The sequence below is a fragment of the Pongo abelii genome, chromosome 1 (genome assembly GCF_028885655.2).
Source record: "Pongo abelii isolate AG06213 chromosome 1, NHGRI_mPonAbe1-v2.0_pri, whole genome shotgun sequence".
Lineage (NCBI taxonomy): Eukaryota > Metazoa > Chordata > Mammalia > Primates > Hominidae > Pongo > Pongo abelii.
Genome location: NC_071985.2, coordinates 212,924,952 through 212,948,478, shown reverse-complemented (window position 1 = coordinate 212,948,478; position 23,527 = coordinate 212,924,952). Strand labels below are relative to the sequence as shown.

Below are 23,527 nucleotides of genomic sequence, written 5' to 3'. Positions count from 1 at the left end.
TTTTTGAGACAGGGTCTCATAACATAATGTTACCCAAGCTGGGGTACAGTGGTGCAATCACAGCTTGCTGCAGCCTCAAACGCCTAGGCTCAGGTGATCCTCCTGCCTCAGTTTCCTGAGTAGCTAGGATTACAGGTGCACACCAGCATGCCCAGCAGATTTTTTTTTTTGAGATAGGGTCTTGCTATGTTGTCCAGGCTGATCTCAAACTCCTGACCTCAAGTTATCCCCCACCCTGGCATCCCAAAGCACTGGGATTACAGGTGTGAGCCACTGCAACCAGCCAACTTTTCTTAGTTTTATATAAAGTGAAAATAAAGGCATGTTTAGAAATTGCTGTTCATATTATTGATCTGTAACTTAGCTCTAAGCAAGTTTCCAAGCCCACTTTCTCCTTCCAACCGGATGACCACCCCAAGCCCCTTCCATTAGGAATTCTAGGCCAGGTGCAGTGTCTCACGTCTGTTATCCCAGGACTTTGGGAGGCCAAGGTGGGCAGATTACATGAGGCTGGGAGTTTGAGACCAGCCTGGCCAACACAGCAAAACCCCATCTCTAGTAAAAATAGAAAAAATCACCTGGGCATGGTGGCACACACCTGTAATCCCAGCTACTTGGGAGGCTGAGGCACAAGAATTGCTTGAACCCAGGAGGCAGAGGTTGAAGTGAGCCGAGATCGTGCCACTGGACTCCAGCCTGGGCAACAGAGTGAGACTCTGTCTCAAAAAAGAAAAAGGAATTCTAGAGCCACCACTGGCACCCACGCTCCCTCCGTACAGCTGGGTTTGGAATGAGCGCTGTCCTCACGGATGACCACGTGCAGGTAAAGAGCTTTGAAGGTGCCAAGGGCCATGATTAGCTCGGGAGGTCATCTAGGTTCTCCTAGCACTGTGGAGTCAAGGAGTCCTGAAGGCCGGTCCCAGGCCTGGGCAGGGCTGGGTGGGGCAGACTGAGACAGGGCAGGGGACAGGAATGGGACGACTTATTGAGGTCTCTGATAGGCCTGGCAGGCCAGCAGGGCACTACAACTCTTTTCCCAGTAGTAATTATACTTGGCCCCAAAAAGCTTTAGAATTATTCCCACGTTGAGTGGGCACACAGTGTCCTGAGACATCCTTGGCCCTCTGAGATCCAGGAAACTGCTCTAGATGCCAAAGGTATAGATACAGGAGGAAAGTGCATGGGTAGAGACGCCCTCAGCCCCAGCAGGAGGGAATAGGCTGCCTGTCTGAGGGCTGGATGCAGTGGAAGGCGAGGGGATCTGAAGGGACGGGAGGCAAGGAGGAAAGGAAGCAAACTTTACCCAACTCTTCAGCGGCCCAGCTGGGTGTCTGCGATGTCCACATACGGCTAAGAGCTCCAAGTCTGGGGCACAGAGATGCCAGCATGCAGGACACGAGATGCTGCCTTATTTTCTCCTCCTTTCCCCTGCCTTTCCCCCTGCCCCTTCCCCATTCCCCATCCAAACTCTCCTGCTGGCCAGGGATGTGGAAACTGTTGGGTGTCTTTGGCCACTCTAGCTGGAGTTCTGCCCTATATGATCTTGGCTGAGTCACTTAATGACAATAACCCAGTTTGTGTGGAGTCACAAAGGGTGTTCACATCATAACGTCACCAGACTCTCCAGCCACACCCATTGTACGTGCATTATCTCATTCAATCCTCATGACAACTCTGGAAGTGAAATCATGTTAGTGCACCCATTTTGCAGATGAGGACACTGAGGCTTAGGGAGATTGTGTGTGACCTTCCCAACGTCATATGGCTAATAAATGGCAGGAATGGAATTCAAACCATGGTTTACTAAACTCCAAAGCTGGAGCTCTTCTACAGTCTCAGGATCTAGAACAGGGATTGTTACTATCTCTGCTGTTGACATGAGGAAACTGTGGCTCAGGGAGGTCAAGTGACCTGCCAAAGCTTGTACACGTGGAAAGGAGTAGAACCAGGATGCAAACACATTTCTTTACTACCAACACCAATATCTATTTTGCCAGCAAAACAATGAGGGGGCCTGAGTAAATAATCTCAACGGTTAACTCCACCCTCCAATTGAGATACTTTTTTTTTTTTTTTTTTTTTTGAGACAGGGTCTGGCTCTCTGTCACCCAGGCTGGAATGCAGCGGTGCAATCTGAGCTCACTGCAGCCTCTGCCTCCTGGGTTCAAGCCATCCTCCCACCTCAGCTTCCCAAGTAGCTAGGACTACAGGCACATGCCACCATGCCTAGCTAATTTTTGTATTTTTTGTAGAGACAGGGTTTTGCCATATTGCCAAGGCTGTTCTCAAACTCCTGGGCTCAAGCAGTCCTCCTGCCTCAGCCTCCTAAAGTGAGCCACCGCACCCAGCAGCTGAGATACTTTTTAATTCTGGGCTGGGGCAAAGAGAAGTTGGAAGGAAAATGGGTGAAAATAAAGAAGTTTTCAGTCGTACTGCAGCTTGTTCACGCCTCCTGCCTCGGGATGCTGCAGCGGCTGCCCCAGCCCTGCCCTTTCAGCCTCATTCCTTCCCTCAGTGAAGGAGAGAAAAAGTGATTTAACAAAGTGAGGACTGTCAGCCCTTGGAGCTTGGACCTTTGAGATCTCACACTGCCCCACCCAGTAGCTTCCCTTTCCAGTAGCATGGCACCACCTTCTTACCCACCCCTCAGTGTGTCCACCAGTGAGAGTGATTCCTAAGAGAGAGTGTGAAGCACATGCAGGCACCGTCTTACACCACACCTGCTGAGTCCAAACCACGGGAGGCTCCTCTCCTAGACCCTGCATCCTGAAAGCTGCGTACCTGACAGCCTGCGGTCTGGCTGCAGGGACACACCCAGGGGGAGGAGCTGCAATCGTGTCTGGGGCCCCAGCCCAGGCTGGCCGGAGCTCCTGTTTCCGCTGCTGTGCTGCCTGCCCGGGGTACCAACATGGCCCAGAAGCATCCCGCCTGCACCCTGAAGCCTGAGTGTGTCCAGCAGCTGCTGGTTTGCTCCCAGGAGGCCAAGAAGTCAGCCTACTGCCCCTACAGTCACTTTCCCGTGGGGGCTGCCCTGCTCACCCAGGAGGGGAGAATCTTCAAAGGTAAAGGCGGGCACCCCAGGGTCCCCCAGCCCAGCAGCCTGGATGGTGGGTCAGAGGAGGATGTACAGGAAGAGGCGCAGAGGCACAGGCAGTGGCAAGAGCGCGGCTCTGTCCCTTCTTCCCCCCAGTCTCCGCTGGAATGTTCCTACCCTGCCGACTGCCCCAGACCGTGCTCAAATGTGGCTTAAATCCAGGCTCTTTCAATGCTTGGAGGACTGAGATGAGGAAGGAAGTTGGAAGGGAGGCAGGAAGGGGAGGCCATAAATCAAAAACATCAACAGTCCTGGGGTGCAGGCAGGGAGAGGGTTCCTGCTTTCCCAGCCTCGGATATGTCTGGCACCTTACTGAAGCTTCCACAACACTAAGTCCACACTTCCCGCCCACTGACCTAGGTGTTAATGCTCGTCTTTAGATGAAACTACCGAGGTCCCGAGAGGTGACATGACTTGCCTAAGGTCACACAGGGCGCTGGTGGTGAAACCCTGGGCTGGACGTTCCTCAAAGCCCTGCTCTCTTCCTTCCACCCACTGTGCTCAATGCTGGCCAGGGTGGTGACGTGTTTGTCGGGGGTGGTCCTTGGATAATCTTGGAGGAGAAAAGCCAGCTGGGGTTTCGGAGTCCAGCAGTGAGCAGCGCCCTGTGGGGCGGGAGTGGGTAATGGAACCTGAGCCCATCTGAGTCTGCTCTAATCTGTTCCTAAACTCTTTTCTTTGATTTATTGCTTTTGTAGAAAAGTTCATGTGAACAAAAATTCAAAATTGTTTTTGCTAAGCTTAGAGGCATTCTCCTTCAGGGCAGTGGGGGACATGGTATGGAGGTACCCCTTGGTATTATTCCCTGTCTGTTGAGGTTCTGTCGGGTGTGACTTGCCTGGGTCTTAAACATCTTTGAGCTGAGCGGGAGAAGCAGGTTTGATTGAGTGCTAACAGCCTGTGAAAGGAAGGTGATTAATGCTATCCATTTAACCCCTGCAACCCTGAAAGGCAGAGAAGGAAACAGGTTTGGAAAGTTTCAGAGCTCGAAATCACAGAGCTGGGATTGGAACCCAGAGTTCCCCTGACTCCAAAAGCTGTTGCTCTGTGAGGAGTGAAGGATCTCTGAGTACCGTGTTGAAATTCAGACCTGTTTTGGTGACTGAGGTGAATATTAAACATTAACCACCACCACAAACAACAAACATTCACCACCACTGCAAACACCATTGCAACTCGCAACATTACAGAATCTTGAATGTGGAATCAGCGCTTGATTCTTTCGAAAACCTCCACACCCTTTCCAGATGGCACAGAAAGGGCCCTCCTACAATCCCCCGGCACCTGCACTGACCCCTCCTGCCATGCTTATCACATGGTGTCATAAATGTCCACTTACATATCTGCCTCTCCCTTGGGACTTTGTGCTGCAGAGGGCAGGGGTTGTGTCTTGAATCTTTGTACCATTGACTTTCTCATGCTGTGACGTAGCACCTGCCTGGCTCAGAACAGGCACCCGATAACTATTGAGTGACTGACTGGATGAATGAATGAGATGAGTACGTTTGGAGAAGCAGAAGGAAGAGGGATGGCGGGGCAGGTGGTGGTGATGGGGGCTCAGCATGTTGGGCCACAGAATTTCCTGGCCTGTGGGGCCAGCGTGGCTGCCTTCCATCCATGCTTTCCAGCACTGGAACTCATGTTCTGCTTGGAACAGCAGGAGATCAGACAGCCTCATCGTGCCTCCAGAGCCAGGGGGCCCCCATGCCAGAATGCTCTGGTCCTTTCTTGTTTTAAAACCCACAATAGCTGGGCGTGGTGGCTCACGCCTGTAATCTCAGCACTTTGGGAGGCTGAGGCGGGCGGATCACGATGTCAGGAGATTGAGACCATCCTGGCTAACACAGTGAAACTCCATCTCCACTAAAAATACAAAAAAAAATTAGCTGGGCGTGGTGGCGGGTGCCTGTAGTCCCAGCTACTCGGGAGGCTGAGGCAGGAGAATGGCGTGAACCCGGGAGGCGGAGCTTGCAGTGAGCCGAGATCGCGCCACTGCACTCCAGCCTGGGTGACAGAGCGAGACTCTGTCTCAAAAAAAAAAAAAAAAAACCACAATAAAGGAGGCACACTTTCACTCATAAGTGACATCTGGGAGCTCCTTCCAGCAAAGTCCATACTTTTGTCACCCTCATACTGATCATTCAACAGATATTTGCTGAACATCAACTCTGTGGCAGGTAAGGTGCCAGGTGCTGGGGATATCACAGTGAACAGGGATGACACAATCCCTGCCCCCATGGCAGTCCCCTCATATTGCATAGGTGATGACTGAAGGTGCGAGCCTCATCCAGTGGAAAGAAGGAATGGAGGAGATAAAAAGGACTGTGGCCCGTTTGCATTGCAGGGAAAGACCTGGTGTCACCAGAGAAAGGGTTGTGTGACAGGGATTTAGAGAGTGAAATGGAGGCTTCAGAGTCAGAGGTTCCCGGGTTGGAAGGCTGGTGTTTACCGACTGTGTGACTCTGGGTGAGACCCTTCACCTTTCTGAGTGTCAGCTCACACATTTTATTTATTTATTTTTTATTTTATTTTTATTTTTTATTTTTTATTTTTTTTTGAGATGGAGTCTCACTCTGTCACCCAGGCTGGAGTGCAGTGGCACGATTTCAGCTCACTGCAATCTCCGCCGCCCAGGTTCAAGCGATTCTCCTGCCTCAGCCTCAGAGTAGCTGGGATTACAGGCACCCGCTACACACCTGGCTAATTTTTGTATTTTTAGTAGAGATGGGGTTTCATCATGTTGGCTAATCTGGTCTCGAACTCTGAGGTGATCCACCCGCCTCAGCCTCCCAAAGTGCTGGGATTACAGGCGTGAGCCACCGCACCCAGCCAGCTCACACATTTTAAGCCAGGGATCATAAAACCCACCTTTCAGGATGACTGTGAACAGAACCAGATTCAGCTGGTATGCTAGTATGCCTGGCACGGCACGGCATGGCAGGCAGCATTCACTCTGATTGGTTGGTGCCTGTGCTGAGTATGTAGAATTTCACCCCTGGTTGTGAGGCTTTAAATGAGTAAATGCTTATAAAGCATTCAGCGCATTTTCTGCCTCGTAATAAGAATGTCATAAATGATAGCTGCTTCTGCTACCACTGTTAATGCTGTCATTGTTCTTATTATCTGGAGGCAGATTGTGGAGGACTTTTGGAGGCCAAACAGACACTAAGATTTGAAGAGGTAGGAAGTAGGGAGCCAAGGAATGTTATTAAGAAGAAGAGTAACATAAAAGTGGTGTGTGATGACATTTAGTGTGACAGGTGCTCAGCAAGGGCGGGGACAGAGGAACAGTGTCAGGGTACAGTATCTGCTCCACTCACTGACCTGTCTGCAGTGTCAGCACAGTTCCTGGCCTGTCACTGGGCCTCTGTAAGGTTTGTTGAACACATGAATGAAAGGCTTGTACTAGGACTGGGACAGGTAGAATGAAGAGAAAGGAATGATCTGAGAGATATTGTGTGGGACACATGGACCAGGCCTGGCATGGGCAGTGTTACAAATAAAGGCTGGGTGCGGTGGCTCGCGCCAGTAATCCCAATGCTTTGGGAGGATGAGGCTGGAGGATCCCTTGAGTCCAGGAGTTCGAGACCAGCCTGGACAACATGGCAAGACGTCGTGTCTACAAAAAGTACAAAAATGAGCTGGATGTGGTGGCGTGCACCTGTGTTCCCAGATACTTGGGAAGCTGAGGTGGAGGGATCACTTGAGCCCCAGGAGTTCGAGGCTGCAGTGAGCTGTAATCACACCACTGTACATCAGCTGGGCGACAGAATGAGACCCTGTCTCAAAAAATAAAAAATAAAATAAGAAATAAAGTAAAGGCACATGGCTTTAGGATTGCCAGCCAGGTGGCCCAGGTGAATGACGATGAGGCACTGACTGAGGTGAGGCATTGAAGGCATGGCTGGACTGTGTGCTGGGGATGTGCTGGGCAGGGACCAGCAGCAGTATTCGAAGCTACAATGGAGTGAGCTCACTAAGGACTTCATTTAGATGACCTCCTGTAATATCACAGCCACCTCATGATGGGGGACAATGAGTTTCACATGCATTAATCAGAGTACTTCCTATGGTCAATGTCAGAAAGCAACCAGAACCAGAGCGGGCAAGGGTAGTGCTTGTCTCAGGGTAGCTGGATCCAGGAACACAAACATCACCACGTCCTTCTTTATCCTTCTGGGTGCTGGTCTCTTTCTCTTGTCCTGCAGGTGGGCTTTTTCTGGGCATCAGGGAACATGAGTGCAAGCAGTCTCTGGTTTCCATTCTTTTGTTTTTGTTTTTCTTTTAGAGGCAGGGTCTCTCTCTACCGCCCATACTGGAAGTGCAGTGGCGCGAGCCTAGTTCACTGCAGTCTCAAACCCCTGCGTTCAAGAGATCCTCCTGTCTTAGCCTCCCAAGTAGCTGGGACTACAGGTATGTACCACCATGCCTGGCTAATTTTTCTTATTTTTATAGCGATGAGGTCTTGCTGTGTTGCCCAGGTTGGTCTCGAACTCCTGGCCTCAAATGATCCTCCCACCTTGGCCTCACAAAGTACTGGGATTACAGGCATGAGCCACTGCACCTGGCCTGTTTATCATTCACACATTACTGAAGTAGGAAGTGAGGCCAGGTGCAGAATAGGGGGTGGATGCAGTAAGTTGGGGCTTGGAGCAGGGGGCACCTGGACACCCAGAGGAAACCTGGTGTGGCCTCATGGGGTGAAGCAGAGCTGATCAGGAGGCAGAAATGGCACAGCTGAGTTTAGACACTGTGAGTTTACAGCTTATGGCAGAACAGGTCTGCCCAGGTCTGTGACTTTCTCCAGCTAAACACAAGACCGGCACCGGTGAAGGCTTCCCCCTCCAAGGCAGCTGGTGTCCCATCCAATTCAAAAGCAGGCCTGGCTGCAAAGACAGCCTTGCTATCAAGATTTCATAATGATCATTATTTTCTCTCTGTTACTCCCAACCCTGGCCAGGGCCTTGTGCCCCTCACAGATGGGCCACCCAGGATGGTCATTAACAACTACAGCAATTAGGTTTTAATGATGCACCTCGGGCTGGTGACATTCGTGACTGCTTGTGGGGAGAGCCGAGGGAGAGGTACAGAAAGAGGAGCTCACTGGTGAGGAAAGAGCTGCTAAGGGGAAAAAAAAGTGAGGACACAAAGAGGAGAGGGGAGATGGCACAGAAGGAGGATTGAGAAAGCAAAGAAAATGGGCCAGGCGCAGTGGCTCACACCTGTAATCCCAGCGCTTTGGGAGGCCGAGCTGGGTGGATCACCTGAGGTCAGGAGTTCGAGACCAGCCTGGCCGACATGGTGAAACCCCGTCTCTACTAAAAATACAAAAAATTAGCCAGGCATGGTGGCGGGTACCTGTAATCCCAGCTACTCAGGAGGCTGAAGCAGGAGAATCACTTGAACCTGGAAGGTGGAGGTTGCAGTGAGCCGAGATCACACCACTGCACTCCAGCCTGGGTGACAGAGCGAGACACCGTCTCAAAAATAAAAAAAAGAGCTCTCCCTCTCCCTCTCCCTTTCTTCTTTCTTCGGTCTCCCTCTCCTTTCTTCGATCTCCCTCTGTTACCGAAGCTGGACTGTACTGCTGTGATCTCAGCTCGCTGCAACCTCCCTGCCTTAGGCTCCTATGATTCTCCTGCCTCAGGCTCCTATGATTCTCCTGCCTCAGCCTGCCGAGTGCCTGGGATCGCAGGTGCGCGCCACCACACCTGACTGGTTTTTGTATTTTTGGTGGAGACGGGGTTTTGCCGTGTTGACCGGGCTGGTCTCCAGCTCCTGGCCTCGAGTGATCTGCCCGCCTCGCCTCCCGAGGTGCTGGGATTGCAGACGGAGTCTCGCTCACTCAATGCTCAATGTTGCCCAGGCTGGAGTGCAGTGGCATGATCTTGGCTCGCTACAACCTCCACCTCCCAGCCGCCTGCCTTGGCCTCCCAAAGTGCTAAGATTACAGCCTCTGCCCTGCCGCCACCCCGTCTAGGAAGTGAGGAGCGTCTCGGAGCGTCTCTGCCTGGCCGCCCATCGTCTGGGATGTGAGGAGCCCCTCTGCCCGGCCGCCCCACCTGGGAAGTGAGGAGCGCCTCTGCCTGACTGCCATCCCGTATAGGAAGTGAGGAGCATCTCTGCCCGGCCACCCGTAGTCTGGGATGTGAGGAGCGCCTCTGCCCGGCCGCCACCCCGTCTGGGAGGTGAGGAGTGCCTAGGCCCGGCCGCCCCGTCTGGGAAGTGAGGAGCACCTCTGCCCGGCCGCCCAACGTCTGGGAAGTGGGGAGCGCCTCTGCCCGGCCGGCCCATCTGGGAGGTGAGGAGCACCTCTGCCCAGCTGCCACCCCGTCTGCGAGGAAGTGAGGAGCGCCTCTGCCCGGCCGCCACCCCGTCTGGGAGGAAGTGAGGAGCACCTCTGCCCGGCTGCCCTGTCTGGGAGGTGAGGAGCGCCTCTGCCCGGCCGCCCTGTCTGGGAAGTGAGGAGCACCTCTGACCGGCCAGCCCGTCTGGGAGGTGAGGAGCGCCTCTGCCCGGCCGCCACGCCGTCTGGGAGGAAGTGAGGAGCGCCTCTGCCCGGCCGCCCCGTCTGGGAGATGAGGAGCGCCTCTGCCCGGCTGCCACCCCGTCTGGGAGTAAGTGAGGAGCGCCTCTGCCCAGCCGCCACCCCGTCTGGGAGGAAGTGAGGAGCGCCTCTGCCCGGCCGCCCCGTCTGGGAGGTGAGGAGCGCCTCTGCCCGGCCACCACCCCGTCTGGGAGGAAGTGAGGAGCGCCTCTGCCCGGCTGCCCCGTCTGGGAGGTGAGGAGCACCTCTGCCCGGCCGCCCCGTCTGGAAGGTAAGGAGTGCCTCTGCCCGGCCGCCACCCCGTCTGGGAGGTGAGGAGCGCCTCTGCCCGGCCACCACCCCGTCTGGGAGGAAGTGAGGAGCACCTCTGCCCAGCCGCCCCGTCTGGGAAGTGAGGAGCGCCTCTGCCCGGCCGCCACCCCGTCTGGGAGGAAGTGAGGAGCGCCTCTGCCCGGCCGCCCCGTCTGGGAAGTGAGGAGCGCCTCTGCCCGGCCGCCCCGTCTGGGAAGTGAGGAGCGCCTCTGCCCGGCTGCCACCCCGTCTGGGAGGAAGTGAGGAGCGCCTCTGCTCAGCCGCCACCCCGTCTGGGAAGTGAGGAGCGCCTCTGCCCGGCCGCCCCGTCTGGGAAGTGAGGAGCGCCTCTACCCGGCCGCCCCGTCTGGGAAGTGAGGAGCACCTATGCCCGGCCGCCCCGTCTGGGAAGTGAGGAGCGCCTCTGCCCGGCCGCCACCCCGTCTGGGAAGTGAGGAGCGCCTCTGCCTGGCCGCCCCGTCTGGGAAGTGAGGAGCGCCTCTACCCGGCCGCCCCATCTGGGAAGTGAGGAGTGCCTCTGCCCGGCTGCCACCCCGTCTGGGAGGAAGTGAGGAGCACCTCTGCTCAGCCGCCACCCCGTCTGGGAAGTGAGGAGCGCCTCTGCCCGGCCGCCCCGTCTGGGAAGTGAGGAGCGCCTCTGCCCGGCCGCCACCCCGTCTGGGAGGTGAGGAGCGCCTCTGCCCGGCCGCCACCCCGTCTGGGAGGAAGTGAGGAGTGCCTCTGCTCGGCCGCCACCCCGTCTGGGAAGTGAGGAGCAGCCCCTCTGCCCGGCCACCCCGTCTGGGAAGTGAGGAGCACCTCTACCCGGTCGCCCCGTCTGGGAGGTGAGGAGCGCCTCTGCCCGGCCGCCACCCCGTCTGGGAGGTGAGGAGCGCCTCTGCCCGGCTGCCACCCCGTCTGGGAGGAAGTGAGGAGCGCCTCTGCCCGGCCGCCCCGTCTGGGAGGAAGTGAGGAGCACCTCTGCCCAGCCGCCCCGTCTGGGAAGTGAGGAGCAGCTCTACCCGGCCGCCCCGTCTGGGAAGTGAGGAGCGCCTCTGCCTGGCCGCCCTGTCTGGGAGGTGAGGAGCGCCTCTGCCCGGCCGCCACCCCATCTGGGAGAAAGTGAGGAGCGCCTCTGCCCAGCCGCCCCGTCTGGGAGGTGAGGAGCGTCTCTGCCTGGCCGCCCCGTCTGGGAAGTGAGGAGCGCCTCTGCCCGGCCTCCCCATCTGGGAGGAAGTGAGGAACACCTCTGCCCAGCCACCCCGTCTGGGAAGTGAGGAGCACCTCTACCCGGCCGCCCCGTCTGGGAAGTGAGGAGCGCCTCTGCCCGGCCGCCCCGTCTGGGAAGTGAGGAGCGCCTCTGCCTGGCCGCCCTGTCTGGGAGGTGAGGAGCGCCTCTGTCCGGCCACCACCCCGTCTGGGAGAAAGTGAGGAGCGCCTCTGCCCGGCCGCCCCGTCTGGGAGGTGAGGAGCGTCTCTGCCTGGCAGCCCCGTCTGGGAAGTGAGGAGCGCCTCTGCCCGGCCGCCCCCATCTGGGAGGTGAGGAGCGCCTCTGCCTGGCTGCCCCATCTGGGAAGTGATGAGCGCCTCTGCCTGGCCGCCCCGTCTGGGAGGAGAGGTTCTTCTGCCTTGGGATGCTGTTGATCTATGGCCTTGCCCCCAGCCCCATGCTCTCTGAAACATGTGCTGTGTCAACTCAGGGTTGAATGGATTAAAGGCGGTGCAAGACGTGCTTTGTTAAACAGATGCTTGAAGGCAGCGTGCTCCATTAAGAGTCATCACCACTCCCTAATCTCAAGTACCCAGGGACACAAACACTGCGGAAGGCCGCAGGGACCTCTGCCTAGGAAAACCAGAGACCTTTGTTCATGTGTTTATCTGCTGACCTTCTCTCCACTATTATCCTATGACCCTGCCATATCCCCCTCTCCGAGAAACACCCAAGAATGATCAATAAATACTTTAAAAAAATTAAAAATAAATAAATAAAATAAATAAAAATTAAAAAAAAAGAAAAAGAAAGAAAGATAAAAGAAAAGAAAGAAAGCAAAGAAAATGGTCCGGGGAAATGGAGTCAGCTTCGGGCCTCGCACATGGCGGAAGCTCAGCCTGTGTTCATGCAGCACCGGGTCAGTAATGGGCAGGGAAAAGAAGGACCACTTGTAACCCTAGGGGCACTGCACGAGGTGTCCCTGGGCTCATGGGGAGTATGCACCTGGCAATGAGACCACGACAGTGCCAGAAAGGGTCCCAGGATGGTGCCCAGACACGAGACTTCTTGGTTGTAGTTTCTGCCAACTCTGCTGGCACAACCCAAGGGATGGGAGGGTTTATCTTCTTCAGCTTATGACTTTGAGACAGTGATCTCGCTCCCTCTTTCCTCCTCCTTTCCTCTCCGTCTGCCATTTAGGGAAAAAGCCACTTTACTGGACCAGCTGGGGTGAATTCTGAGAGGAACACACCACATTTTAGAAGACACTTGAGGATGTCTTGGTTAATTAACCACTGAATCCAGCTTACCTTGGCTTAATTCTTAAATCTGAGTCTTCCATTTTCCCTCAAACCAGCCCCTGCTGTTCTGATTCCATCCCTGGGCTCCCTTTCTCTGCCTGTATGCATTTTCCTAGAAGCACTTCTTGGTGCCTGACACCAGCCCCTCTCTTCAGCAGCTGATGGACCCCAGGCCCCATCCCCCCAACACCACAGCACCTCTGGTCTAGGTAAGAGCAAGCTTCTCTAACCTGGGTCTTCAGCTTACAGCCCAGCTCCCATCACGCCCCGTTTCCTGCTGTTTCCCCCTGCCAAGGAACTTCAGTTAGTCCTCTCCACTGTCACTCAAAAGTGGCTCATTTTGTGACCAGCCTGGGCAACAGGGTGAAACCCCATCTCTACAAAAAATACAGAAATTAGCCGGGCGTGGTGGCACGTGCCTAGAGTCCCAGCTACTCGGGAGGCTGAGGCAGAAGGATGGCTTGAGCCCTGGTGGTGGAGGTTGCAGTGAGCCGTGATCATGCCACTGCACTCCAGTCCAGCCCGGGCAACAGAGCAAGATTCTCTCTCAAAAAAAAAAAAAAAAAAGGCCAGGCATGGTGGCTCATACCTGTAATCTCACTCAGCACTTTGGGAGGCTGAGGTGGGTGGATCACCTGAGGTCAGGAGTTCAAGACCAGCCTGGCCAATATGGTGAAACCTCGTCTCTGTTAAAAATACAAAAATTATCCCGGCGTGGTGGCAGACGCCTGCAATCCCAGCTTCTCAGGAGGCTGAGGCAGGAGAATCATTTGAACCAGGGAGGCGGAGGTTGCAGTGAGCCGAGATCGCACCATTGCACTCCAGCCTGGGTAACAAGAGTGAAACTCCATCTCGAAAAAAAAAAAAAAGTGGCTCATTACACAGGCGAGCTTTACTACAGTCCCTCAACTCTATAGCTGAGTTCGAATATAATTCATACCTGAAATGGTGCATTTGTAGCGGGAGGAGGTTAGGAACATGGAGAGGGTGTTGTATTTCTTCAAGTATATGGACAGAACATTCCTCATGTGATTCTCAAACGTGGTCCCAGACCTGCAGCCTCAGCAGCTCCTGGGAACTTGTGAAAATTTGAAATTTTTGAGCTCCGACCCAGCCCAGACCTATTGAATCAGAAACTCCAGGAAAGAGGCTTAGAAGTGTGTTTTAGGAAGCCCTCTACTCAGGAGGCTAAGGCAGGAGGATTGCTTGAGTCCAGGAGTTCAAATTCCAGCTGAGCAACTAATAACAAGACACTGTCTCTAAAAAGTATAAAAATAAATAAATTTAAAAAGAGAAGCCCTCCAAAACATTCTGATGCCTACTTGCTTGAGTGTGAGAAATACTGCTTTAATCTTGTTAAGATCCCTCAGAAAAGAGAGTGGGTGCAGTGCTTTCTGGCTTATTCTTTTCTCTGGGGGGCTGGGCCCAAATAGCCTTATTGTGAGCTTCTTTCCCTGTTGATGTCTTTTTTTTTTTTTTTTTTTTTCAGACAGGATCTCACTCTGTTGCCCAGTCTGGCGTTCACTGGCACAATCTCAGCTCACTGCACCCTCGACCTCCCCAGCTCAGGCGATCCTCCCACCTTAGCCTCCCAAGTAGCTGAGATCACAGGCATGCACCACCATGCCTAGCTAATTTTTAAAATTTTTTGTAGAGATGGGGTTTTGACATGTTGCCCAGGCTAGTCTCGAACTCCTGGACTCAAACGATCCACCCACCTCAGCCTCCAAAAGTACTGGGATTACAGGCGTGAGCCACCACACCCAGTCTTGCTGATGTCTTAATAACATCTGACCCCAGCCCTGCCTTAAGCACCAAACCACCTCAAAACATGGCCTTCCTTCCTGCAAGGCCATAGAGAATAAGAAGAGTCCGGCCGGGCGCAGTGGCTCACGTCTGTAATCCCAGCACTTTGGGAGGCCGAGACAGGTGGATCATGAGGTCAGGAGATCGAGACCATCCTGGCTAACATGGTGAAACCCCGTCTCTAATAAAAATACAAAAAAAATTAGCTGGGTGTGGTGTGCAATCACAGCTATTGGGAAGCTGAGGCAGGAGAATGGTGTGAACCCGGGAGACAGAGCTTGCAGTGAGCCAGGATCATGACACTGCACTCCAAGCTGGGCGACAGAGCGAGACTCTGTCTCAAAAAAATAAAAGAAGAGTCCATCGTATCTCACAGGCTAGGATGCATGTTTTGGCCTCCTTCCACCAGCCTCCACTTTTACCTTCTGTAAAATGGTGTTCTAATAGTATTTAGCTTACCCAACAGTTAAAAGGATTAACTGACCTTATGCAGGTAAAGCGCTCCACAGAGTGCATGGCAGATGAGTGCCCAGTAAAAGAAAGCAATTAGTAATACCGGCACTATGATCGTACTGTTATTTGATCCAATCTTATCATTATGGATTTCTAACTTAGCACCATCCCAATCTCTCTCATGTATGTTTTGAAGTAAGCAAAGGCAGTAGCAGAAACAGAATTGGTTTGCCTGGTCAGAAGACAGCCTGCTTTCTGGGCTTAGAGAAGCAAAACAAAATTGCGCAGCATTTCAGGATGCAGTACGTGGGCAAAGGCTTCCTTCCTTTTTTTTTTTTATTTGCCTTTTTTTTTTGAGCTAGAAAATTCAAGGAAATTACTTGAATTTGTTAGAAGCTCCAAATACAGTTATTCCTCTGCATCTTAAGCACCTAGCACTGAAGTGGAAAATTCCATTCTTTCAATAATGGTTAGCCATCTTAGCTCAGGCCATGCTGTGGTTTGAAGGTTTGCCCCCTCCAAAATGCATAAGCATACTTTGGAGGGCTTCTCTTTACAAATTTATTTATTTATATACATTTTTAGAGACAGGGTCTCGCTATGTTTAATTGCCAATGCAACAGTGTTGGGAGGTGGGGCCTAATAAGAGGTGTTTAGGTCATGAGGGCTCTGCCCCGTGAGTGGATTAATACCGCTATAAAAAGGGCTTACAGTATGGATTCTCTCTCTTTCACTCTCCTGCCATATGAGGAATAGTGTTCCTCCCCTCCGGAGGATGCAGTGTTCAAGGCGCCATCTTGGAAGCTGAGACTATGTCCTCACTAGACACCAATTTGCCAGCAGCTTGGCCTTGGACTTCCAGGCCTTCAGAATTATGACAAATAAATGTCTGTCCTTTATAAATTACCCAGTCTGGGATATTACGTTACAGCAGCACAAAACGGACTAAAACAGGCTGCTATAACAAAATACCATAGACTAGTGGTTTAAACAGCAAACATTTATTTCTCAGTTCTGGAGGCTGGGAAGTCCAAGATTCAGTTCTTGGTGAGGGCCCTCTTTCTGACTTGGCCATTTTCTCACTATGCCCTGACAGGATGGAGAGAGAGAGTTCAAGAGTCTCTTCCTCTTCTTATAATAGCACTAATCCCATCATGGGGGCTGCCCCCTCACGACCTAATCTAAACCTGGTTATCTCCCAAATGCCCCGCCTCCTAATAGTATCTCGTTGAGGGTTAGGGCTTCAACAGAAGAATTTTAGGGAGACACAAACATTTCAATCCATAAGAGAAACTGAGAGCCCCATGGCTTCACTGTTCCAGGCCCAGGACATACCACAACGCACGCTAGAGACAAAAATCTCTGCCCTCAGAAAGTTTGTAATGTAATAGGAGGAATTAGATAATAAAGACATTTATTTCAGGAGACTGTTAAGTGCTATGAAGAAAATTAAAGCAGGAGAAATGGATAGAGAGAGTTGGAGGCAGTGGTGGGAGGAAGCCATTTTAGATAGGTGATCGGAGAAAGCGTCTCTGAGAAGGTGACATTTGAGCAGAGCCCTGAGCAGGGTGAATAGTGCGCAAAAGGGAAACAGAGTTCCAGGCAATGGGAACAGCCTGTGCAAAGGCCCTGTGGCAGGAGCATACTTGGTGCCCTGAGGGGAGCAGGTGGAAGGACAACAGGTCTAGAGAACAAAAGGAGATGCAGGCCAAGAGGTAGCACCAGATCACATATGACCTCAGCACCAGATCACATATGACCTTGGCACCAGATCACATATGACCTTGTAGTCATAAGAAGGATTTCAGGCCAGGTGTGGTGGCTCACACCTGTAATCCCAGCACTTTGGGAGGCTGAGGCGGGTGGATCACAAGGTCAGGAGTTCAAGACCAGCCTGACCAATATGGTGAAACCCCATCTCTACCAAAAATACAAAAATTAGCTGGGCATGGTGGCACGCACCTGTAGTCCTAGCTACTCAGGAGGCTGAGGCAGGAGAATCGCCTGAACCCAGGAGGTAGAGGTTGCAGTGAGCCGAAATTGCGCCACTGCACTCCAGCCTGGGCGACAGAGCAAGACTCCGTCTCAAAAATAAAATAAAATAAAATAAAAATAAAGGATTTCAAAGTGCCTGAAGGACAGGGACAGGACCACTGTTATACGTTGTCGAGAAGGCGCAGAGGGTCACATAGCCCTACTGCCACCAAAGCCTTGATTTTTATGCAACTGATAACAGCAGCAGCTAACAGCTGCTGACCATTTCCTCTGTGCCAGGCTTTGTGTTAAGTGCTTTACACGAGTGATCTCAATTTATTCTCACAAGAGGACTATGAGGGAGATTCTATCATTAGCATTTTACAAATGAATCCAGTGAGCCTCAAAGAGGTTCAGTCCCTTTCCCCAATTCTCAGAGCCAGTTGGGCAAAGAGTCCCAGGGCAGAATGAAACCTAATGGAACCTCTTTCTACAGGGTGCTGTTTGAGTAGTGGGGCATTTGTATGTGCCCCCTGCCACAACCATCTTTCTCTCTCATACTGGCCTATTGACATGTTTTACACAAAGTAAAGGAAGACTTCTCTCTCTGAGGCCTTTCTGAATTTCCAGTGCAGACACATGTGACCATCCTGAGAGACTGGGTCTTCTGCAAGTATGGAAGTGTGCTTTAATGGCATGTCAGCAAAACCCAAGATGTGCATGCATCACTTTTGATGGGAAAAATGTCAGACTTTAGTCAGGGATGGGGCAGGGAAGCTGGAAGGGCGAGGCTGGGAGAGTCACTAGGCTGGGAGTGAGGCTGGCAGGGACTGTAATCTGGGAGAGAGGCAGAAACCAAGTGTAGGGATGTCAGTGAAGGTGGGAGTGGTGAGCAGATATGGCAGGTGAGAGTGGTGTTTAAAGAAAGTCATTTTCAGGGGCTGGGCATCTTGGCTCACACCTGTAATCCCAAGATTTTGGGAGGCCAAGCTGGGCGGATCAATTGAGGGTCAGCAATTCGAGACCAGCCTGGACAACATGGTGAAACCCCATCTTCACTAAAAATTAAAAAATTAGCCAGGCATGGTGATGCACGCCTGTAATCCCAGCTATTAGGGAGGCTGAGATGAGAATCACTTGAACCCAGGAGGTGGAGATTGCAGTAAGCTGAGATTGTGCCACTACACTGCAGCCTGGGTGACAGAGTGAGACTCTGTCTCAAAAAAAAAAAAAAAGAAAAGAAAAAAGAAAAGAAAAGAGAAGAAAAAGAAAGTCATTTCAGGTGAGGATCAGGAACCTGGCTGGAGAGACAAGATGGGGAGCAAGAGGCATTATTCATTTATACATTCAACTTTCATTGGCTCAGCAGAGAGACTGAGCAATAAGGGGCCAGTTATCTCAGCTATAATAACTAACATTTAAATAAACAAAAGCTCTCAGGGTTGCAACTTCTTGATTTTTCCCTGCCCCATATTCCAACTGTATTAACTGATCTCTGTACGGTTTCAAATGATAAAAATACACATGAACTATTTTAGACGAAAGGAGGATGTATTGGTTCCTATAATTAAACCGTGAGAAGAGCTGGAGTATAGCCAGACCTCAGGGGCAACTGGCACTGGCCAGACGCCTTTCTTTCCATCTCTCATCTCTCATCCATTCTTCTGAGCGTCCATTTCAGTCTCTCATTGGTCTCTTCCATAATGAATGGAAACATGGCGGCCCACACTCAGTGTCTTAGAGGAGAAACTGAAGTTCCCACACAGAGATGAACTCTGATTGGCCAGTTTGAGTCAGGTGCCCATCTTTAAGCCCATAGCAAGGTCATAGGAGACAAGACGGCAGCTCCCATTTGAACTACATGCTGGGGAATAAAGTAAGGGTCATTCCTCAGGGGAAAAAAAGTAAGAGGTACTAAGTTGTCAAAACAGTAGATGCTCACTATAGTTTACCCTTTGGTGCTCAGTATACACACCTGTTTTCTTCCCCAAAGTAGAATTCCAAACCAGTCCCCACCTAACACCATACAGCCATCCCATGCACCACTGTGACCACATTCACCCTCACCCCGACAAGGGACCTGCAGCTGTGGCACCCAGTAGTGTCTAATGACATCTGTCAACTCTGGACATGAATGCCTGTGATCTGAGAACAATGAGTTAAATGACTAATCACTCCTAACATGCCAATGTAAATAATGAAGGGACCAGAAAATATGTGAGGAAAAATATACAAGAAGATAATGACCAAATAATTCCCAAATGTGATCAACGCGGAACAAAATACTGCATAATCACAATGAAGACTTGGACTTAGAAAAGGAGGTGTAGGCTGGGCACCGTGGCTACACCTATAATCCCAGCACCTTGAGAGGCCAAGGTAGGTGGATCACTTGAGCCCAAGAGTTTGAGACTGGCCTGGGCAACCCCATCTCTACAAAAATACAAAAAATTAGCCAGATGTGGTGATGTACACCTGTGGTCCCAACTACTTGGGAGGTTAGGATGAGAAGATCAGTGGAGCCCAGGACTTTGAGGTTACAGTGAGCTATGATCATGCCACTGCACACCAGCCTGGGCAAGAGAGTAAGATCCTGTCAAAAAGAAAGGAGAAGGGAGAGAAGGAGAAAGGAGAGGAGGGGAGGGGAGGGGAGGCTAAGTTGATGAAATAAGAATACAGTGACTCAAACAAGATGGTGGCTTATTTCCCTCATCTAACAGACCAGGGGTGGGCTGGAGTCCACAGCATAGGAGATGTGTTTCTTTGTCCTGCAAAGTTGTCCTGGAGATCAGATTCCTTCTGTCTAGATGTCCCACCATCCCTAGAGTTGTGTCCTCACCTGCATGTTCAAACTGACACACATCATCACACCTACATCATGGTTTTTTTGTTGTTGTTGTGTTTTGAGATGGAGTCACGCTCTGTCGCCCAGGCTGGAGCGCAGTGGCATGATCTCCGCTCACTGCAACCTCCGCCTCCCAGGTTCAAGCGATTCTCCTGCCTCAGACTCCTGAGTAGCTGGGACTACAGGTGCCTGCCACCATGCCAGGCTAATTTTTGTATTTTTAGTAGACAGGGTTTCACCATATTGGCCAGACTGATCTCAAACTCCTGACCTTGTGGTCCGCCTGCCTCGGCCTCCCAAAGTGCTGGGATTACAGACTTGAGCCACCATGCCCAGCCTCATCATGGGTTTTTATAGGCCAGACTTGTGGCTTCTTTGGCGATCCAATTCTACCAAAAAGTTAGAAACATCCTGATCTATTTGCTTCCAATTATTTCCATACAGAAATGCCACACCCAGAGATCCCTTCTGGACATGGTTCTGAAGCCTGCCAACTCTCGCGTTTTCCTAACTGGCTCCCATGCCTGGCCCATCCCTGCTGCCCCATCTTAATGCTGGCTATTGTGGTGCCTGAAACAACAGGCTGTGTGGGCAGATGACACATCACATCTTTGCCACAGGGCTGATTCCCATTGCCAGGGAGAGAAATTTCAGTGGTGGGTACCACGGCCCGCCTTCCTGGTTACTGCAGGTGGAGGTTTACCAAATAACAGACTAGGAGGAGTCACCATCTGGCCATCTTGCCTCATCTGTGTTTTCTCCTTTGCGTTGCTCAACCACTAAGCCAATGTCACATACTTTAGATTTTTTTTGTTCAAGTTGCATCTCAGCACAAATGTCTGTATTAGGCATAGGTTATGCTACTATAACAAACAGATTCCAAGATGCAGTGATGCAAACATGGTGGAATTCTCTTTTTCTCTCACACAACAATTCAGAGTAGGCCCCAGGCAAACAGGCAACTCTGCCCCACGAGTTGACCAGGTTTCCAAATTCCTTCTCTCTCCTTGCTGCTCCTCCATTCCCTTGGCCATGCAGTCAAAAGTGTCCCACCCCATCACCTCCACCTTCCAGTCTGTGGTAGGAGAAAAGAACGAAAGTAATAGGCAAGCAACCTCCTTACCAAAAGTATGATCCAGAAATTTCCCACATCACTTTGGGCCACATCCCATTGGCCAGAACTGCATCATGTGGCCACACTGTGCTGCAAGGGAGTCTGGGAATTACAGTCCCTAGCTGAGCGTCCATGCTGGAATGGGAGGCACTTGTATTACTTAAAGGAAGAAATAGGAAATGAATACTGGGGAACAACTTCTATCTCCGCCTCAGGGAAAAAAGGCAATTTACAAACAGTGATACAGACGGAATACCACATCTTGCTGGTCAGGGGAAAACCCAGCTCCCACAGTGATTTGTTCGTAGACTCACTTCCCCGAATATGGGGACTTTCTTAGCCACTCTGGTTATGCCAACATCTCGCCTCCTAGGAGCAGCCCTGGCTTGTTGTCCCGCAGGAACAACCCTGAGAGAGCCAACAGGAAGGACTCCCTTACTGAGAGCTGGGCCATCTTAGGAGCCCACATCCCACTGGAGGCCCGAGGATTGTTTTAAGTCTTGTGCAATCACAGGCAACTTGCACAAAGCTCGGGGTGTGTTTTTTTTTGTTTGTTAATTGATTTCGTTGTTAGTTGGTTTTGACAGTGTGTTTGTTTTGCAACACAACTGACATAGAACCCTGGCTGAACTCTGACAGCCAGTACCTAACCCCCAAAATTTTGTCCAGGCTCAAACTTGGAATCAGGATCTGTCTTAGTCCATTCAGGCTGCTATAACAGAATACCATAGACTGGGTAGCTTGTAACTAACAGAAGTGTATTGCTCACAGTTCTGGAGACTGGAAAGGCCAAGGTCAAGGCACTGGCAGATTCAGTGAGGGCCTGCTTACTCATAGACGGTGACTCCTTGCTATGTCCTCATGGGGCAGACAGGGCAAGGCAGCTCTCTGGTTTTATAAGTGCCTGACTCCCATTCCTAGGCTTGGTCCCCTTCATTCCATTCGCATTATCTAATCATTCCTCCAAAGGCCACACTTCCTAATACCATCACCTTGGGGGCTTTTCAACATATGAATTTGATGGGAACACATTCATACTATGGGGCTCTTAGATCTCTTAGCTGCAGGTGTAGGGGCTCTACTTATTTTTGTAAGCCTCAGCATCTACCCTGGCCTTGACCTCTGCAGGGGTGATGGAGCTTCCTCATCTGCCTGTTGTGCTGCCCTGCTCCCAGGCTGTGCTTCATCATGGAGGCACTGGGTAAATTAAGACAGTGCCAGGTTCTTGGGAAGGGCCACTACCACGGGCCAAAGAGTCTACCAGTGCCCCAGGTCGAATTGCCCTTTCCTTCTCCCCGCCTTGTTTGGAGTAACCAGTTCCTTCCTGCTTTGGAATGGGGCAAGCCTCTTACTCAACACACGCAGCAGGAAGTGTCTCTGCCAGACATACCACTGGTCTCTGCTCTCTTCTCAGGGTGCAACATAGAAAATGCCTGCTACCCGCTGGGCATCTGTGCTGAACGGACCGCTATCCAGAAGGCCGTCTCAGAAGGGTACAAGGATTTCAGGGCAATTGCTATCGCCAGGTGAGTGGGAAAGCCAGGTTGCAACAATATTCGTTCATCTCTTTAGCCAACGTCTTCCTTACACATATTATTCATTCATTCATTCATTCATTCATTCATTCATTCATCTGACATATGTTTATTGTGGACTTCCTATGTGCCAGGCACTGTATAGGGCCCTGGAATGAGTGCTGAGGATAAGGAGATAAATAAGAAATGGAGTCTGCCCTCAGTGAGCCTGCAAGGCAGGTAAATAAGCAAGGCAACTCTCATACAAGGACTGGTATGCCCCTGTTCCAGCAACACAAAGTGAAACAGACTCCCCTCCTACAAGATATAACAGAAAGGCAGCACTGAAACATAAAGCGGGGGGGACCTGAGCCGGGCGCGGTGGCTCACGCCTGTAATCCCAGCACTTTGGGAGGCCGAGATGGGTGGATCACGAGGTCAGGAGATCGAGACCAGCCTGGCTAACACGGTGAAACCCCCTCTCTACTAAAAATACAAAAAATTAGCCAGGCATGGTGGTGGGCGCCTGCAGTCCCAGCTACTCGGGAGGCTGAGGCAGGAGAATGGCGTGAACCCGGGAGGTGGAGCTTGCAGTGAGCCGAGATGGCGCCACTGCACTCCAGCCTGGGTGACAGAGCGAGACTCCGTCTCCAAAAAAAAAGTGGGGGGGGCCTAAAAATCACCTGCTATACACTCCCTTGCCACCACCCCCGTTTTACAGCTGATGAAATTGAGGCCCAGATAAGTTGAACAACTTTCTTGGGAGTTAGTGCCAGAGCTGGGACAAAACCCAGGTTCCAGAGTCTCACTGCAGGGCTCATTCCACTACATCATGCTGTGCCAGGAGATAGAACACTTTTCCCTGCTCTCCACAAGCTGATGCTAGGATCCTGAATGAGCCACTCAGCACTGCTCACTCCTTCATTTGGCAACACTCAACTCAAGGTTCAAGAACCAGAATACAAAAACAGCCAGGTAAACACTAGTTACGGTTCAAACTAATCAGAGTCCAGCCAAGGTTCTGGCTGAACAAGAGCCCCAATCAATGCTCCTATAGGTCCCAAACATAAACATCCCAGTTGGCATGGCTTACTCTCCACTGGAGCACGTTGAATTCTTATTGGCTCTGGCCCTAGACTCAGTGGTTTCAGGATCCAAGCATGTAAATTAGCCCTTTTACTGGACTCCATTATTTAATGACTTAATGGCGAATTGCTCCTGTGTGCACCTTTGCATTGTGTATGACAGTTTTCTTAACAAGTTAATGATGCAGGAAAAATGACATGGGAAATGTTGATCCCACCTAGAAGGAGGCTGCATGCCTGTTGGTCTTTAGGGACATCTGGGTGCATAGGCCACATTCTATGAGGGAATCATC

At 51.6% G+C, this 23,527-nt stretch overlaps 1 protein-coding gene across 2 annotated transcripts in view; it reads left to right on the top strand.

The window, feature by feature from the left end:
• The first annotated feature begins 2,711 nt into the window (after nucleotides 1-2,711).
• The window catches only part of CDA (cytidine deaminase), a 32,669-nt gene continuing 11,853 nt past the window's right edge, over nucleotides 2,712-23,527 (top strand). Inside the window, exons 1-2 of one of the 2 annotated variants that reach the window (XM_063719856.1) lie at nucleotides 2,712-3,062; nucleotides 22,050-22,161. In XM_063719856.1, coding sequence (XP_063575926.1) covers nucleotides 2,909-3,062; nucleotides 22,050-22,161 — 266 coding nt within the window. In that variant the 5' untranslated portion in view covers nucleotides 2,712-2,908. The remainder of the gene's footprint in view (nucleotides 3,063-22,049; nucleotides 22,162-23,527) is intronic. The other variant, XM_002811350.2, reaches the window with a different exon arrangement.